Source organism: Crocuta crocuta, unplaced genomic scaffold, assembly GCF_008692635.1.
Source record: "Crocuta crocuta isolate KB4526 unplaced genomic scaffold, BGI_CrCroc_1.0 scaffold396, whole genome shotgun sequence".
Classification (NCBI taxonomy): domain Eukaryota; kingdom Metazoa; phylum Chordata; class Mammalia; order Carnivora; family Hyaenidae; genus Crocuta; species Crocuta crocuta.
The window spans coordinates 2,482,121-2,501,760 of NW_027533259.1; the positions used below are offsets into that span (position 1 = coordinate 2,482,121).

At 38.3% G+C, this 19,640-nt stretch overlaps 1 protein-coding gene across 2 annotated transcripts in view; it reads left to right on the plus strand.

Annotated features, from left to right (window-relative positions):
• RELN (reelin) overlaps positions 1 to 19,640 on the plus strand; it is a 527,959-nt gene that overhangs the window by 212,745 nt on the left and 295,574 nt on the right. For both annotated transcript variants that reach the window (XM_077746923.1, XM_077746922.1), the window contains exon 4: positions 10,818 to 10,888. In XM_077746923.1, coding sequence (XP_077603049.1) covers positions 10,818 to 10,888 — 71 coding nt within the window. The remainder of the gene's footprint in view (positions 1 to 10,817; positions 10,889 to 19,640) is intronic.

Consider the following 19,640-nt stretch of genomic DNA (forward strand, 5'->3'; position numbering starts at 1 on the left):
TTCTTCCAATGTGGAATATCTTTCCATTATTTGTGTCATCTTCAATTCTTTCATTAGTGTTTTATGGCTTTCAGATTACAGGTCTTTCACCTCTTTGATTAAGTTTATTCCTAGGTATTTTATTATTTTTGGCGCAATTGTAAATGATGTTTTTTAAAAATTTCTTTCTATGACTTCATTGTTAGTGTATAGAAACACTGTCAATTTCTAGGTATTAATTTTGTCACTGGACACTTTACTGAATCTGTTTATTACTTTCTAGTAGTTTTTTGATGGTGTCTTTAGAATTTTCTATGGATAGTATGATGTCATCTGCAAATAGAAACAATTTAACTTCTTTACCAATATAGATGCCTCTTATTTCATTTTCTTGTCTGGTTGCTATGGCTAGGATTTCTAGTACTGTGTTGAATAAAAGTGGTGAGAGTGAAAGGATTTTTTTCAATTCCCTTTCAATTTTGTGTCTGTATTTTTTGAAATGACCAGTCAGAACATCATCATTATAATTCTTCCCATTTTTTCCAATCTTTTTATGGGGATGAACTCTTTTGATTTTCAGAACAGCCTTGAAATAGGTATTGAAAATTTTAAAGTCCTCTCCTAAAAAATTAACTTTTTTTTAAAATTTTTAAATGTTTTATTTATTTCTAGGAGAGAGAGAGAGAGAGAGAGAGAGAGAGAGTGTGAGCAGGGGAGGGCCAGAGAGAGAGGGAGTCACAGACTGAAACAGGCTCCAGGCTCTGAGCTGGCAGTCAGCACAGAGCCCGATGCAGAGCTCGAACCCACGAACCCCGAGATCATGACATAAGCGAAAGTCGGATGCTTAACCGACTAAGCCACCCAGGCGCCCCAAATAAACACTTTTCTAAGGTCAGTGTAAACCACTGAGTTGTGGTGCAAACCCAAAATGTTCATTCTGATTCCATATTTACTGTTTGAGCCTTAGAAGTTACCCAATCCAGTCAAATTATTTTATAAATTAAGAAAATGAGACATACATAAGTTAAGTGATATGGCCTAAGTCATGGAAACAATGTGTGCCAGACCTAGAATATAACCCCTATTCTTTGTATCTGAAACTTACACTCTCTCAATTTCCGTTCAGAAATGACACCTAAATGCTTTGCATTAGTGTTTTCACATATATGCAGACACTTTAATTCACTATCCAGTGGAAAAGCCATTTTTACTAAGGTCTTCTTTGGAATTGATTAACTATTTCACCAGTTTTGTCCTTGTCTTGCCCAAGGATGCCTCTGAGGCAAACTAACACAAAGCTTTCTTAGTTAGAAAGTATTTAAAACAGCAGTGCCCTCAAATATGTTTCTTTGATGAACTTTAGTGATTTAAAAGGTAGTATGAAGGGGTGCCTGGGTAGCTCAGTCAGCTAAGTGCCTGACTCTTGGTATTGGCTCAGATCATATCATGGTTCATGAGTTCTCCCTCTCTCTCTGCCCCTCCCCTGCTTCCCTGTCTCTCAAAATGAATAAACATTTAAAATTTTTAAATAAATAAAAAGGTAGTATGAAAACAACTTTTATCTTGAAATTTTGGAAGGCATTTCTCGGATACAAGTGGTTTAAGACTACTCTGGAAGATGTTAAATGGTGAAAACATGTTGTAGTAGTCAAGCAAATGCTTTAGCTTATTTACTTTTATTGTTCTTGCTGTTAACTGATTTGATTTCTGAGATAAATCTTGCCTATACTAATGTTTATCTTGACCATTTATTATCACTGATTTCATCTTTTTCGAAGTGTTTTGTATGCAATAATTTACCAGTTAGTTATAAATGCATTTAACTTTATATAGAAAGCATAAGACAGGCTGATGATTCATGTATTCCACATTTACTATAAGGCCATGTATGTCAAGCACTAAGTACCAATATGGAAAAAGAAATAGATAAAAATCCCTATGTCTGAGGTACATATAGCCTAGTATAGAAGACACAGTTCAAGTTAACTTAAAAAAAATATTTACTGAGCACCTATCCTGGGTCAACAAAGAAATGTGAGCATCTAAAGCAGGCTAATATCTTAACACTTAATCAGATTCACAACCCTTAAGGGCTCATTAAATTATCTAGTGGAGGCAGAGAGAGCATGATCTTTTTAATAACAAAAATTGTACATGTTTTTTGTTGTTTATAATCCAGAATCTATTACTTGTGGTTTTTTGAAACAGGAAAATTGCTGATAAAGCTCACTTGGAGCCATTTAGAAATTAGACAATAAAAAGTCCTTTATCTTGATATACAGCCCTCCTCCATTCAGTTTTAGAAGTGTAGCATGTTACTTGGGAGCTTTTGATAGATGTTTGACACCTGGGTATAATCCTTCTTGATACATGAATCAGTCCACTCAGACTTCCATTACTCTAATATTCTATGATAACTCCCGAGAAGTTTGGCATTTCTGCTTCTTTTAATATGTAATGAGAACAATCTTTTTGCATGTTGACAAAACAGAACATGGTTTTAACTGCTTGGAGGTGCCTTCCCTCCCTAAACCCACTTTGTTGTCGATTTACAAAGCAAAGAAAGATAAAACTCTCCCAGGGATAAATGTTTGCCTCTCTTTAGTGTTATATATCCTGCAACTATCAGTGCTTTTTCACTAGAATGATTTTTCTTGTAATGTATCACATAGCAATGATTAAAAACACTGTGTGAGAATCAGAGTTCCCACTACATTTGGTGGAATGCATAGGACATGACCAGTGATCCTTGGCCCCCTCAGCCACCGCATGCTCCACTCGGAAGTGAAGCCGCATATCCTCAAGGTGCAGCTCCACGGCCCCCAGGTCAAGACCCCCTTAGGCCTCGTCTGTGGCTGCCTGGCTTTATAGCCGGCCTGTCTGCAGTGTCTGGTGGAGCTGCATGCAGATGATGTCAATATTGGTCTCACAGTCCTACAGCATCTGCCAGGCCTTCAGCAACAGCTTCTAGTCCTTGGTACGACCATTGCTGTGTGTCTGGATCATGTTTCCTAGCTCCCGACTTCACCTTCAGCTCCGTGGCCAGATGAGTGTAGACCATCTGTGCATTAGCAGATTTCCACATATGCAGGCAATAGTGATCACACATCATGACCCATATCTCTTCTGGGAAGCTGGTGAATTTCATTTGACGGGTATAGTAAGACACTCCCAGATATCATAACCTTAAAATTGTTGGGGAAAAATTATCTCACAAAAGAGGATATGGAGTTATGGTTTTAGGCCTTATCTCAAGTCAGACTATCTCAAGTCAAATTGATAAGTTATTAGTTGGGTTTCCATTCCTGAAATCTTTTTTCACACACTAAAAATATAAAAGTTGGTTATAGAAATACAACACAAATGCACACCTTTATTTATTTATTTGCTTACCTATTTATTTTTTATGATTATTTATTTGTTTTGAGAGAGAGGGAGAGAGAGGGAGGGAGAGAGAGAGAGAACTCGCACAACTAGGAAAGGGGCAGAGAGAGAGAGGGAGAGAGAATCTCAAGAAGGCTCCTCACTATCAGCACAGAGTCCAACTTGGGGCTCTAACTCACTAACCATGAGATCATGACCTAAGCTGAAATCAAGAGTAAGACACTTGGGGCACCTTGATGGCTCAGTTAGTTAAGTGTCCAATTTTGGCTCAGGTAATGATCTCACAGTTGATGGGTTAGCCTCATGTCAGGCTCTGTGCTGACAGCTCAGAGCCTGAAGCCTGCTTTGAATTCTGTGTCTCCCTTTCTCTCTGTCCCTTTTCTGCTCACATTCTCTGTCTGTCTGTCTGTCTGTGTCTCTCAAAATAAATAAACATTAAAAAATACCCTTTTGAGAGAAATTTTTCTCCATAGGCTAAATCTAATGAGAGTTATATAGAAAATGCTTTTTTTTTTGTAAGCCCAAACTGTTTTTCATTTTTCTTTTTCTCTTCTTTTTTTCCTTTGCTTTCCTTTCCTTTTTTCTTTTTTTCCCAAGAACTTTCAAATTACATTAAAAGTTGGAATTATCTTTTGGAAAATTCCCATTACTGATTTAATATGCCAAATGCTTCTGAAAGTCTTTGAATTGGATAAAGAAGATCATTCATGGCATCTTTTTCAGTGATGCCTTGCTTGCTTTTTAATGGAGTTTAACCTCTTGTTATAAACAATAAACTTTCTTTTCAATGATTTCTGCTAAATTTTCTGGAAAAGTATTTCATGCGTCTATATCAGTGCTTATAATTTCATCCCAGAAATCTAAGTATAGGCCAACTACTTCTCTCCTTAAAGAGATAAAAGTATCCTTTGTTTGCACTAAAAGGTCCTTATTTCATGTCTCAACTGAGCTTGTTGTTAAAATTCCAAAGACAGACAATGCCTTTGACAAAATTCTTGCCAGATCAGAGATATATGGATTCACAGCATCTTATCATACACTCAGGCAATCAATTCCTCTTTAACCTAATTAACTGTCCAGAGTATTAATCTTCTCACTACAGATTGCAGGGGCTTAGCCTTGGTGAATTTGGAAGGCATCAACCTTGGTTTTGTGTCCATTAAGGGTGGTAGGCAGTCATGAATATGAGTTTTTTACTTACCACGTTATTTGAATTTATGGTAGGAATGCCTACAAGAAGAGGCCTGGGCTGCCAAATGAGTCATCGTATGTTAGGAAGTTCCTGGGTGAGAGGTGTGGAAACAGGCTGTGCTCTTCTTGGACAAGGTGTCTAATACTATTTGGGGTATCAAAGGAGCCTTTATAAGGACCAGAGATTCTTGAATACATTTAGAGGATGAATAAGGGTTTTGGCAAGAGCCTTCCATGCACAGGGGATAGAATATGACAATTCTTGGGCTATGAGAGAAGTCATGCCTTCTGGAACTTGTGAGAAGCACTCTATCTATGGCTTACTTACAGGGTATGGTGGGAGATGAGGCTGGACAAGTAAGCAGGGACCAGATCTTGAAGAACCTTTTAGACTATTCTAAGGAATTTGACAGAATCCTTTAAGTCATAGAGAGCCACAGAAGGATATCAAGCAATTTTAGCAAGAAAATTGACACTGTGGAAGTTGGATTGGCATGGGGGTCAATCTGGAGGGGGATTCCAATCAAGAGAGTATTGCAGTTTATCAGATGACAAATTATTGAATCCTGAATTAAAACTGTGGCTGCGGAGATGGAGAGGAAGGGTACATTTGAGAGTTAGTAAATAAAATTGACAACATTTGCTAGTGAATGAGGAAGTAAATCTCAGACTCACTTTTTTGACTTGAATGACTGGGATAAAGTTTGTACTTTACATGCATTAGAGGATATAGCTGTCCTAGAGTTATATATTATCTACATACAGAATCCATTAAATTACACATGAAAAGAAAAATGTAACTAATTAAAAAGGAAGTTCTTGTGAGCTGGCACAAGCCTGCTGTAGTGCACCACTGCTACCATTTTGGGAAGTGCTACACAATTTTGGGAATCAGTCCTGTCAGTGCAGACTGCATCCAGCATGTCTTCATCCATGTGTGTATATATGCTCATATGTGCTCACTTTGAATCATGGGGTCATAGGACTGTAGAGCTCCAGGGAGCTTAGAAGATCATATATCACTCTCTCTCTCTCTCTTTTTTTTTAAAGCAAATCAGGAAATTAACCTGACGGTTTAAGTATTAAGTTACCTCCCAAAGTCACAGACCTAGTTAGTTTTATTTTGAGTAAAACTCTATATGTCAATTTTAGTAGTTAGCTTTCCTGAATCACCTGAAAGGAAGTTAAGTTACTATTAACCAACGATTTATCGGCCCCATTTGAATGACTTATTTATATGTTCTTTGTCTTACTCATGAAAATTTTACCTTGATCAGAAAGCAGGATTGAGCCATATATTTGATGGTCTTTAAGAATACATGGACTTTGTGGTTACTAGATAGTGAATATTAATGCTAAAACTTGTTTGAGGAAATATTTATACATTTGACAGAGGAAAGAATGGTATGGTTTAGGAATAAAAGGTAATTATAAATTGAGAACAGTAAAACTTTGAAAAGCAAAAACATTATGAAAAGGTACACAAACTTTTACCATTTTGCAATGGCCTTGGCACAGTTTGAGAGTTTAATATAAAAAAATATCTCCCCAAAATTATTCATTACTCTTTTTTATATGTTTTAAAGAATTTGGTTGTTTTTTTCTTGTTTCAATAAGGGTCAAGCTGTGTCCATAACCTAATTAGCAAGTGCAGTAATTGGGTGATGAAAAGGGGACAAGAATCTTTGCAAGTGAACTGATTCCTTTGACTATCAAATTTACCAAATTCAGACCACCCCTCTCCTTTCCCATGTCCCACATATTTAGTAAAATTTCCTGGTGGTCAGTTAACATCAGATCGTTGATTAACGAAAAGCCTTCCAACTGTGAATGGACAGCACACAGTAACATACTAGACCTCACTGGTAAAGTGAGAGAGAATGGTAGGAAAAGTAACCCACTACTGGAAGTCAAGCACACTGCCTTACCTTTAAAAATGATTCTTTAAGCAATTTGTAAGCAAATTGATTCATGAAATTACAAAAATACGCTTGGGTAGGCATTGTAGCAACTATATTAAAACCCCATTCTATTCCTTTTTTGGAAACTGGATGGCAATATTGCACATTGGAAGTGAATTGTGAACTGGAAAGTATAATTTTGATTCTCTCAGATGTTGAAGTAATTTTGACCTGTGCCTGATGGGGCATAATTTCTTTTTAATTAACTATTCCTACTATTCGAGAAGCTTGAAATTTATTTAGGTAGAGAAACTATACCTGAGGAGTGAATGTTAAGATCTTCTACTATTAACCCTTTCTTCATGTAGGGAACCTGAAGCCTAGAGTGATCAAAGAAGTTGTGCAAATTCAGATAGCTCATAAGTAACAGGTCACTACTTTTTAAATGTTGATCTTTCTGGAGCACCTGAGTGGCAGTTGAGCATCCAACTCTTGATTTTGGCTTCAGTTGTGGGCCCAAGGTTTGGAATCTAGCCCTGTGTTAGGCTCCGTGGTAAGCATGGAACCTGCTTGGGCTGCTTGGGTTTCTCTCTCTCTCTCTCTCTCTCTCTCTCTCTCTCTGCCCCTTTCCCTCCATACCTCTCCTCTCATTTTAAAATAAAATAACAAATAATGCTAGTCTTTCCAATTCCAGACACTGAGCTTCAGCATCGTGCCTCACCTGGATATACACTAATTCTTAAATGGCTGGGGCAGGCAGCTGCTCCAGGAGTTCAGTTAAAATCAGAATCTTCATGTTCTTTTAAATTCATAACAATGGCTATTTCAAGCTCTGAATATGGTGATCATAATGAACTTTCTTCATTTGGTAGAATCTATAGAGCTTTTAAATTGTAGATCATAACAACCCAAAGGAATTTTAAAATTACTTAATAGGGATTCTTGTTGGCAAACTTGCTCTAGAAATATCTGCATCTCCTAAGATAAGTACTTACTAGAAACTTGTTTAAGAAATTTGGTCTGTTACTCAAAACAGTGAACAATGAGGATTTTTCTTACCTCTCCAGAAAAATTTCTGCTACTTAGGGAGAATTAAGTGGAAGTAGTGCCAACATAGTTATTAGCACCACAAATCTGACAGATGTGTCCCCAAAAGAAAACTATATATCATGCTAAAATAATTCTTGAGAATGAATAAGGCCTGTCACCACCTATCATAGCTGTTTATTTTTATAAGAAAAATATAATGTGGATTAAAAATTGGAGGACAGTTTTTGAGTCTTTCAATTCTGTGCTTTTAGCGACTCTTGAATATATGTAATGTATGTAAATATATTTTTATGTTTAAATATGTAAATTTATATTCGTATATTATATTTAGATATGTTGTATATTTATGTTTTTTGTCTTTATGTAAATATATATATATCCATAGATTTGAAATAAGTGCTACAATTCTATAGGTAAACCACCATGAATTATTTCATAGTTCTAAATATATTCAAAGTGGGCTTGCCATTTTTTATTTTGGCCACACCCTGGGAGTGTAGAACAAACATCTCATGGTATAAAGCAATGGAACTTGTGTTCTTGCTGCTCACCTGGGTTCTGTTCTTTCCTCTCCCCAGGATACAATGTGAATATGCAGGTCTGTAAAATGATTAACCATACACCTAGATAGGGTTGGGCACGTTGTTGCACATGGCAGGATTTGCTACTTTTAAAGGCAACCCCCATGGAATTGCTGTCCAAGTGGCTAAGTTTCCAACTGAAACAGAAAAGAAGCTTGTTCAAAAGGAGGTTAAATAAAAGGGCTTGGCTATGGACTGAAGGGTTGGAGTAGCAATACAAGCCATAGGACACATGAATTTAAAGATCAAGCCCATAAAGTAGGCTTTCCCTTTGAAAAGAGAATGAAAGCTACCTTCAGATCTTTGAATCAGATCAATGACAATTTGATGTAACGGTTAAAAGCAAGGACCTAGGGCACCTGGGTGGCTCAGCTGGTTGAGCATGCATCTTTGGCTCAGATCACGATCTCACAGTTCATTAACTCAAGCACCGCGTCAGGCTCTCTTCAACCTGCTTCAGATTCTGTGTCCCCTCTCTCTCTGTCCCTACACCACTCTCTCTCTCTGAAAAATAAAACAAAAAAAGAAAGAAAAAGCAAGGTCCCTACACTTAGACTGCCTGAATTTAAATCCTGGCTTTATCACCAGTTGTATGACATTAGGCAAATCATATAATTCTGTGTCCTAGGAAAATGGGAATAATAGTATCTACCTTGTAGAGTTGTCAAGATTAATTGAGTTAATTTATTTAGAGCCCTTACAACAGTGCCTAGCAAAGGGTAGATTTCCTTAATAGGTGTTATATTAATAGTAATAATACAAAAAAATAATAACAACACATATGTTTGCATATATGTGTGTTTATATGTACATATAGGTATGTNGTGCTGATAATGACTAATATGTGACAACAAGGCTAATTACCTTATAAACCTCATATATAGTGTGAGATGAAGGTGACCCAGTAATTTTTCTTTCCAATTCTGTTTCCTTCCTACCATTCAAAGCTCTCACGATTGTGCCATTGTGTATATGTGATATTTTTTCTGTTTCACTGCTGAAATTTGTTGGCTTGGAGCAGCATCGCCCATTAACACTTTGGCATGGCTTAGTTTGTTAGATTACTTGTGGAGAGTTGGGTCCCGGGAGCTGACACTAGGTGATAGTAACAATTCAACAGGGAATAGAAATGAGAAAGGTCTGCAGCATGGAGGAGGAAGGTACATTCACATAGAGACCAGAGTGGGAAATGTTGGGAGCCATAAGATCCCATGGACCCCACAAAGGACAAGATGTTGACTGAGAGGTACACAAATGGAGGCAAAATGCAGAGGCCAAACTTTGCCCTCTGGTGACCTCACACAGTGCCTCTTACATAATCCATATTCAGGAAATGATGGCTGAATCAAATTATTTTTTGTTCTAGGGTGGTTTTGGTAGAATGAAAGTTGAGATTTAATGTTAATATATTTTTTTAGTTACTAAAAAGATTTTTGTATGGCTTATTTTCTAAAATCAATTTCCTTGAAGAGACATGATTTTCTGTTTTAAATTTGTTCAAACAATACATTTTGTGCCAGAGAAGTTCTTTTTAAGGAAAAATACTACAAATATAAAGCATAAATAATTCTTCCTTTAATAAGACAGTTCCTATTTTAGCCACTGAATAACACATCTGCTACAGGGATGTTGTTTTTTTTACCAATACATGTGCACAGCTCTGATTAGAAGCAGGAAAAGATGCACATCTACTTCAAATGGTGAATTAGAGCCAGTAGGGAGAAAAGATGTATTTTATTATGACAGATTTTATAATTACAAAATCTCTGAATATCCCTTTAAAAAAATAATTCTAAAAAATGTAATTCCTAGGGCACCTGGGTGGCTCAGTGGGTTAAGCATCCAACTTTGGCTCAGGTCATGATCTCAGAGTTCATGAGTTTGAGCCCCGCGTCAGGCTCTGTGCTGACAGCTCAGAGCCTGGAGCCTGCTTTGGATTCTGTGTCTCCCTCTCTCTCTGCTCCTACACTGCTCATGCTTTGTCTGTCTTTCTTTCTCAAAAGTAAATAAACATTAAAAAAATTAAAAAATAAAATGAAAAATAAAAAATGTAATTCTCTGTCTAAACTCTCTGTGTGTTATGATGAGTATTGATTTCTGAAAAGAAAGTACATTAGGAGTATCTTTCTCTGGTGCTAATATCATTATTGCTTCACAAAACATTTTATACCAGTCTCCTGAGGAAGAAATTTTAGTAAGCATCCTTTGCATACCTTTTCTTCTATCCAGAATTTGCTCACATCTGCAGTTTTCAGAATAAGCCTTCAATGTTACAATATCTTTACAAAGTAAATCCGGAAGATAATTCTTTTTTTTTTTAATTAAAAAAAATTTTTGGGGGGGGAGACAGAGTGCCAGGCGGGGGAGGGGCAGACAGAGAGGGAGATCTAGAATCCTAAACCAGCTTCAGGCTCTGTGCTGACAGCTCGGAGCCTGACATGGGGCTCAAGCTCACAAACCATGAGATCATGACCTGAGCATAAATCAGACGCTTAACCAACTGAGCCACCCAGGAGCCCCTAAACCAGAAGGTAATTCTCAATCCAGGGGCCTTGGTGTAAGCCTTGACTCTTCTTCATCTATATCACTGTTCAAATGCACTCATTTTTTAAAAAATCATATCTGTACAATAGCATTTAAAAATGAGGTTTTTCAAAAAGTTTAAAAAATACGTTAAGTTATCACCAAACTTCTTACAAGATTTAGATTAACTTTTCCTATTCATTTTCAGGGCTACGGCGACACACAGGGGCCAGATTATTTTCAAAGATGCTTTAGCCCAGCAGTTGTGTGAACAAGGAGGTAAGAAGCATCTCAGACTCCTCCTCTATGTTAGTTGTGTCAAAATTACTCATGGTATGCCCTGTGTCCTATGTACTAAGTATTTCATCACTGTGACTTGATCATGAAGCTTTAAAAATGGAATTATTGATCCCTTTGTATCCCTAAGAATTATGTATCTAGTAATTATCAACAAAGATCTATAGGCCTCTGAAAATACTAAGCATGAGGAGAACAAACTAAGAGAAAATTTATCTTTGTTTCCTATTTTTTCCTACCTAATTACATTTCCTACCTACCTAGTTGTCTTGGAAATATAAATCTTAATGATTTTAGAATTCTACAAAAAACCTGTCTGTTTAATTTACCATTTCAATTTCTTGTCAACTTTGTTGAAAATGTTTCTACTTAATTGCTTTTAGACATGATCTGTGTGCTGTATCTATATTCTTGTTTCAGCTGTGTGCACAATTAATTTCAGCCTTGTGGATAGATACTGTATCAATTTAGATACATTAAGTGGACTTTAAATAGTCACATTAAATGATTTTGACTTTGTGAGTGCCTCATATACATCCTGAGTCTCACCCATAACAGACTCACAGAAACACATATGTACATTTACATATACACATGCACGCAAATGTGCGTGCACACACACACAGTAAAAAGATGAAGACAGGAGCCATGCCCCCACACGCATTTGTTAACTCTACTTCTTGAGGTCCAACCTGACTTCGTTTGTGTCCTCACTGTAACATTTACCACTTCACATAGAATTTTCCTTTGAAAAGAAATAGATCCTTTGAGAGAAGGCTTCTCAAACATAGGAACTATGTCTTTAGAGCTCTTTAGTTCCCCAGAACCTGGCATCTGACAGTCATTCAAAAACTGCTGATAGATTAAATGCAAGTTTTCCTTAGCCATACATATATTTCTTGATTTAAGCATTTGACCGTGAATATATTTAAAGCCAGTCTTTGTAAATGTTGTGCCATTTTCATCATAGGCATAGTATCAATTTTTATTTATGCAGTTGTATTTTGGGGAAATTTGTCAACTTAAGAATTATATTTTTGAATTTAAAGGAAATTTCTACTAATTATATTTCTGCTAAAGAGAGTCTCATGGGTTTAGGAAAGAAATGGGAAAATTTATATTGGTTTTTGAAAGGCCTAAGAAAATACCATTTATCAGTTGTAATAATATATAAATCATCAATATGGCTTTATCTAAGTAACGTGACACTTGATTATTGCTGGCAAACTTCTGATTGTTTACGTATGTAACTTAAAATCAGAAAACCCCATTCTAATTATAGTTTCAAATATATTATCAGTGTTCTTGGGTTGAAAACATTTTTTATTGTGACTTTTGTGAATGCAAAAGTGTGATAGGCTTTGTAGTAGGCTCAAGAACTCTATCACAATGTAAATCTTTTTTCAGACTGAAAATGATCACAATATTGAAGATACAGAACACCATATAACAGTGAACATTAATGTTCCAAAAAATGCATTGTGTCATAAAAAGATATGTCTAATTTTATTAACATTTACCATTGTCTAAAAGTTGATCTCTTCTAAGCATTGGATTTTTTTAGTCTCTTCTATTGTAATTGAATTGCTGGAATTGAGTTCATTTAAAATGAAAAGGAAAAACCACTGGGAAAAATTCTCCACTAGTGGGTTAAAAAAAAGCCTTATTCAGTCAGATTGTACACTAATATGATTTACACAATGGTAGATGTAGATGTTATTAAAAATGCTATTCAGCCCTGGACCAAAGGAAAACATTAAGCTTTTCAACAGCACCTAATCAATTGAAATCATATCAACCCATCCAAGATAGGGTGGAAAGAATACTAACAAGAGTGATAACTTCTTGCTGTCAGGAATTATAAGGAAAATAATTGGTGCTATAAACCCTATATCTATTTTGGACCAATCTACTTTTAATTAAAACATTAATTATCTCCTTAAATAAAACAACATAAATTTAACATTTTATAATTTACTATACATTGGATGGAGAATATTTAATGTGCTTATAAAAGAGAAATAAATGACAATCATTATCACCAAAGCTTAGTACCTTTCAATTACAACGTACTTAGTAGGTTTTTTGGTTTTAATTAAGTTAAACAATTTAAACAAAGCAAATTTTGCTTTGTGGAGCTTCTGGACAGCTATTATTTTAAGAATTATATTGGCGGCTAAGCATATTGAAAAAGGAAAAGGATCAGAAAACATGCTAGTGATCCCTTAGGTAGTCTGTCATCTTGATCCTTTTCCTTAAAAGACATTTGTTAAAGCATTTTATTCTGCAAACATGTAACTAACACCTACAAGACCCTGTCTTAACTCACAGCGCTAAATATGGCTGTAAAAGGAAGAAAGACCCATTCCCTGTTCTCCAGAGCAGCTAAGTTTGCCTGGAGACCTTAGAAAAGGCTCCCCAGGGAGCAAGTCCTGGAGAGTTAACTGCAATTTAAATAAAAAGAAGAGGAATTCCATGTATCTCCTTCCCATTTCCACGAACAGACCTTGGATCAGGCCCATCATCTCTGGGATTTGCTTCATATCCTCCTCTTGGGACTCCCTGCTCCCACTTTCCCAGCACCCTAAGAAGGGCTGCTATAACGAGCTTCCTAAAATGGAAACATGATTCTATCACGTCCCTGCTTAAAACCCTTCAATATCTCAGTTGGAGGCAATAGTTTATCTTCAATTTAAAAATCTCTACTTCTTACCACAGCACTCAAGGGAAATCCCTTATGAGGCACGTGGCCTCAGTTTGCCTCTCCCACCTCATTTCTTGTCATCCTCTCATTTCTACCTTAAGATTCCAGAACGCACCTCACTCCATCATCCTTATTTACACTCTGTGCCCGCCCTCCCTTTTTCTTGGACTGGACTACCCTTTTATGTCTTGTCTGGCTAACTCAAGCTGTCAGACCCTGCTTAGGTATTGCCTCCTCCTGAAAAAACAGCTCTGATCTCCCTTAGGCTGGTCTTAGTGACTCTTGTACATGATGACATAATCGCTGGACATACTTCTCAAGGCACAATAATAATACAAATGGAAACCCTGTCAGCACTGTTATGTGCCAGACTCCACTCTACAAACAGGACTTCTACAAACAGGACTTCATTTAATCCTTGCAGCGCTGTCTGAAGAAGGAGCTATTACTACCTCCACTTTAAAGATGATGGAACAAAGACACAATGAGAACAACTGGCTTAAGGTCACACAGCTAGGAATTGGCTGAGCTGGGACTGGAACTTGGGCAGTTTGGCCAGGAGCACATGATGATAACCATCGTATTACACTGCCTTTCCTTTTTTTTTTATGTTTTCTTAAAATTTATTTCTGAGAGAGTGAGAGAGAGACAGAGAGACAGAGAGACAGAGAGACAGAGAGAGGCAGCGTGAGCAGGGGAGGGTCAGAGAGAGAAAGGGAGACACAGAATCGGAAGCAGGCTCCAGTCTCTGAGCTAGCTGTCAGCACAGAGCCCGATGCGGGGTTCGAACCCACGAACCATGAGATCATGACCTGAGCCAAAGTCTGACGCTTAACTGATTGAGCCACCCAGGTGCCCCTACACTGCCTTTCTAATAAAGCACTTACTTCAGCATGCACTCATGTAACTGGACTGCCATTTATTGTACATTACAATAAGAACATCATCACAGGTACCTTGTCTGCCATTAGATACAAGCTTCTTGAGGACAGGGACTGTACTTTCTGTTACCGAATTGCTGAAGCTTCACACAGTGTCTGGTGCATAGTATGCACCCAGTAAATGTTTATTGAATGAATGAATGAATGAATGAACAGTTGAATCCATCAAGTCAGATAGATGTGCGCAAAAGGAAGCTACCCGGTAGGTCATTACAGCCGAGCCATGAGCCTAGGAGGTAAGTGGAGCCCTCTGTTTGCTCTGGAGTTTAAACATTGTTCTGTAGGCAGTGAGAAGCAGGACAGTGACATGAACAATCTGTGTTTTTGAAAGAAAATGGGAGATGGGGTGGAACGGGTTGCAGAGGTTAGGAATGGGAGATGGCTGAGCAGTAGTAGTATCACCCTGGCAAGAGCTAAATAAAAACTGGGTCTGGAGAAAGAAGGAGTTATGGTAGAGAGACTTCAGAGAAGATGTGATCAATGTAGGGAGTGACAGTGGGAAGAGGATCCAGGGTAATTCTGTGGTTTCTGGCCTGGGTGACTGAGTGGCTGCTGACAGCAGGGACTGAGAGAAGAAATGAAGAAATGTCAAGTGTTTGGAAGAGAACGTAGTAATCTGATTTTCAGCACGTTGTCTCTGAGGGAATTGCTTTTCCATCCTGCAGGGCTCTCCAGGAGCCTGCTGTGAAGAGAGGCAGATTTGAGAAACATCAGCATATTGGTACTGAGGAGGGAATGTGCTCATCCAGGGAGATCCTTGGGAGAAGGGAGGAAGACTAGTGACGGCTCAGGAGCAGGAAGAGGGAATTCTGCAGAAAAGGCAAGCTTGGGAGACTGGGAAACCCAAGGGAGACATTTCAACATGATAGAGGTGTTCAACAGGGACAAAAAAGGCTTCCAAGAGAATGGAGAGGATGAAGTAGGAGAAAAGCCTTGAAGATTTTGCAGTTAGAACGTTATTAGTGATTTGGCTATAAATGAGGATGGTTTCAGGAGAGGCTAGACCACTCGAAGCTGCCTTGTAGTGTGGAAAGCTCTTGCCCAGACTTTGGAGACAGACATTCAAGGGAAGGAAGATTATTGTGAGTTGAGAAGTAAATGTTAGGCAGTGTTTCAAGTTGAGGCTTTGGGAAAAAATCTAGGATTAAAGGGAAGGAGAGAGATAGGGCAGCCAGAGAGGAAAGCAGACAGAAGGAAAGGGTGGGGACACACTCTCTTTTTCTCTATTCCCCCCCCCCCCCCGCCACTGATATCACCAGAACACATTTATAGGCATCCAGTGCCTTGGAGCCAAAGACCACCAGGAGCACCCCTGTAGCTGACAGGCTGGGTTTAGTGCTCGTTCCAGTATGGAGAAGTCATGCCATAGAACCAGGGGACATCTCAATAAGAGGGTGTTACAAAAGGAATTACTATGAAATTTGGAGCTATATTTCATGATTTGGGCGAGGGTTTGTATAAGTGGGGCTTTACTCTGTATTGGAGGCCATAACCAGTCCTTCTGATTAGGGATCTCAATAAATCCTAATCTACAGAGAAGGTAGACAAGAGTGAGGTTAAGCTAGAATTGGTAAAGAGACAGCACCGCCACCACTATTCCAGGAGAACAGGATGCTTTGTGTACTGTGTGTTGGACAATGTTCTTTCTGGTTGTGTCTGCATTCAGGTATGATGACAAAGTGGTCGGTGTCTGTCCTGACCATCATGATCCCAGAGTGACTGTGTTCACAGCTGATGTTCTGTGAAGTCATTTCTGTTCTTCCGGAGAACAGCAAGGCTCAGCCGAGTGTCAGTTCAGCTCCTGGACGCCAGGGGCCGCTTTCCCTTTCTTAAGGCTAAGGAGAGAGTGCCAGTGGACAGTCATTTACTGTTGGGTGTAGACTTGATGAGGACCTTGGAATCATAGAGAAGTCGGTCTGGATCCAGGCTCTGTGTAACCTTATTCTCAGAGCCCAGATACAAAGTACAGGCTCAGTTAATGATAAAGAGGAGGGATCTTTCTGGAGCAAAGGTTTATTCAATTCAGGTCAGCCAGTGTGAAATAAAAAGCCTGAGAAAGTAGATCGGTGTGGTGAGATTATGGATGTTTAATTTTTTTCTTTATACTTATCTGTAGTTTCTAATTTTTTTACAGTGAACTTATATCATTTGTATTATAAAGAAATAACACAAGTTTCCCTCTGTGCCTAAATAATAAATAATAAGAGTTAAACTTAACAAAAAGGAGGAACAATTCTAATGAGGCAAGTGAAAGAAATCACTTCTAAGAACTGCAGGAAAATTCCAAATTACAACTCCCATGCCTCTTCTTTTGTGAGGACTTGACTGTTCTAACATGATTGCTCTCTGTTGTATCATAATTATTTATTTAACTACTCATGTCCACCAACTGAAAGCTTCCTGAGGGCAAGAACCATGACTTACTTTTTTGGTTTTCTGAACAGCTAACAATGCCTAGCATAAAAGTAGACACTCTAGGGGTGCCTGGGTGACTCAGTCAGTTAAGCATGACTCCTGATTTCGGCTCAGGTCATGATCTCACAGTTCATGAGATTGAGCCCCATGTTAGGCTCTGCGCTGACAGTGGGACCTTGCTTGGGATTCTCTCTATCCCTCTCTCTGCCACTCTTTCTCTTTCTCTCTCAAAATAAAATAAATAAACTTTATTCAAAAGAAAATAAAATAAAAGCAGATACTCTATAAATGTTTGCTGAAGAATCACCTTAAACATTTTGCAGTTGAAAAATCACTGGCCTTTCTGAAAAATCTTCTTTAACCCTGACCTTGTGCTATGGAACACCGTGAGGCAGCCTGGCTACAACACAAAGCAATGTCACAGAGGAATGTCCTTTACACTGACCTAGGTTTGAAAAATGTATGAATCACTATTTTAAGAAATTGTAAAATTATTCATAGATTTTCATCTAAACACTAATGGGTCTCCTCAGTGCTCTTGGGACATATACTAGGTTCAGAGATTTTAGGTTTTCACTTTGAATTCTAAGGCGTTAAGTAATTATAAACACACCTCTAACATCTAGCTGAGTTCTGCTGACATGTTGCAGTCCTGTTGAGGAACCAGGGCTTTCTATTTCTAGTTTGGGGTTGGGGTGGGAGGTGCTAGGTTGTATACTCCCAGTTGCTTTTATTTATTTAAAAAATTTTTTTAATGTTTTATTTCTGAGAGAGGAAGAGAGACAGCATGAGCAGGGGAGGATCAGAAAGAGAGGGAGATACAGAATCCGAATCAGGCTCCAGGCTCTGAGCTGGCTGTCAGCACAGAGCCCAACGCAGGGCTCGAACCCACAAACCGTGAGATCATGACCTGAGCCAAAGTCGGACCCTTAACCAACTGAGCCACCCAGGTGCTCCGACTCCCAGTTGCTTTTAAAGTGGAAGGTGCTTAGGTTCATTCACCTGCAGTAGACAATAAAGAAGTGAATTCATTTAACATTTGGTACTCAGCAAGGATTGTTGAATGCCTACCATGGGTCCTGCACTGTTCTGGGCTAAATCTTGGTATCCTTGATTGGTATCCATCAGTGAACAGAGCAAAGATCCTTGCTCTACTGGAACCTATATTATAGTGGAGAGGAGAGAAACAATAATTTTGAGACATAATAAATAATCAAGTGTGATACATGTTAGGAGATGGTAATTGCTACAGCAAAAACCAAAAACTAAAAATGGGGCAGGGCAGGACTACATGGTTGGGGTGGAAGAAGAAAAGGCAGATTGCAGTTTTAAATAAGGCGGCAGCTAAGTCAGGTGGTTTTCACCAAGAAGGTGACATCAAGAGCAAGAGCAAGAAGGAGGAAAGGACGTTAGCCATGTGACTATCTGGGAGATTGTTAAAATGACACAAAGTGATTTTAAAGACAAATATGGTAGTAGACTACTGTTACAGGTGATCAGAGTAGTTTCAGAATAGACTGAAAACCTAAAAGGAACTAGGGGAAGTCAGTATTTTATAGGAATTACTATTGAGCAATATAGAAAGGTTTGCAGACCTAAGTCATATCCCTCAGAATCACATATAAGGAGTCTTGCTGAAAATGTTAATATGAGTGTGGTTAATATATAGACTGACTAGGGTGCCTGGGTGGCTCAGTAGGTTAAGCGTCCGACTTTGGCTCAGGTCATGATCTCAGCAGTTCATGAGTTTGAGCTCTGTGTCCGGGGTCTGTGCTGACAGCTCAGAGCCTGGAGCCTGCCTTGGATTCTGTGTCTCCCTCTCTCTCTTTGCCCCTCCCCTGCTCACACTCTGTCTCTCTCAAGAATAAACATTAAAAAGTTTTTTTTAATATATAGACTGACTATAAGGAGATATGTGAATTTATGCTCTGATCCTGGGACTGTAGGTTCCTTATCTATAGATTAGCAACAAAGCCAAGAAAATTAACTTGACAAAATATATAGTACTCATAAATGGCAGGACTGGAATCCAACATCTTTAGGATCACAGCCCAGTGTTGGTTTCATTATACAAAGTAGGTTCTTAAATTTTAAAAAGTAAACATTAGGGATGCCTTGGTTAAGCATCTGACTTTGGCTCTGGCCATGATATCACGGTTCGTGAGTTTGAGCCCCTGATAGGGCTCTGTGCTGACAGCGAAGAGCCTGGAGCCTGCTTCAGATTCCGTGTCTCTCTTTTCTCTCTGCCCCTCCACCACTCATGCTCTGTCTCTCTCCCAAAACTAAATAAACAGTAAATTTTTTTTTTAATTTTAAAAATTAAAAAATAAATAAAGAGTAAACATTAGGGGCACCTAGGTCTCAGATGGTTAAATCTGGCTCTAGATTTCAATTCAGATCATGATCTTATGGTTCATGAGAACGAGCCCCATGCTGGGCTCCTCACTGACAGCCTGCTTAGGATTCTCTCTCTCTCTCCCTCTTTCTCTGCCCCTCCCCTGCACAGGCACACATATGTTCTCTCTCTGTCTCTCAAATAAATAAATAAACAAACATTTAAAAAAAACATTTATAAAAAAACATTAAAGTGCTCGCTTCAGCAGCACATATACTAAAAGTAAACATTTAAAAACCCTCAAGAACCACAACTTCGATAAGGAAGAATCCTCACCAT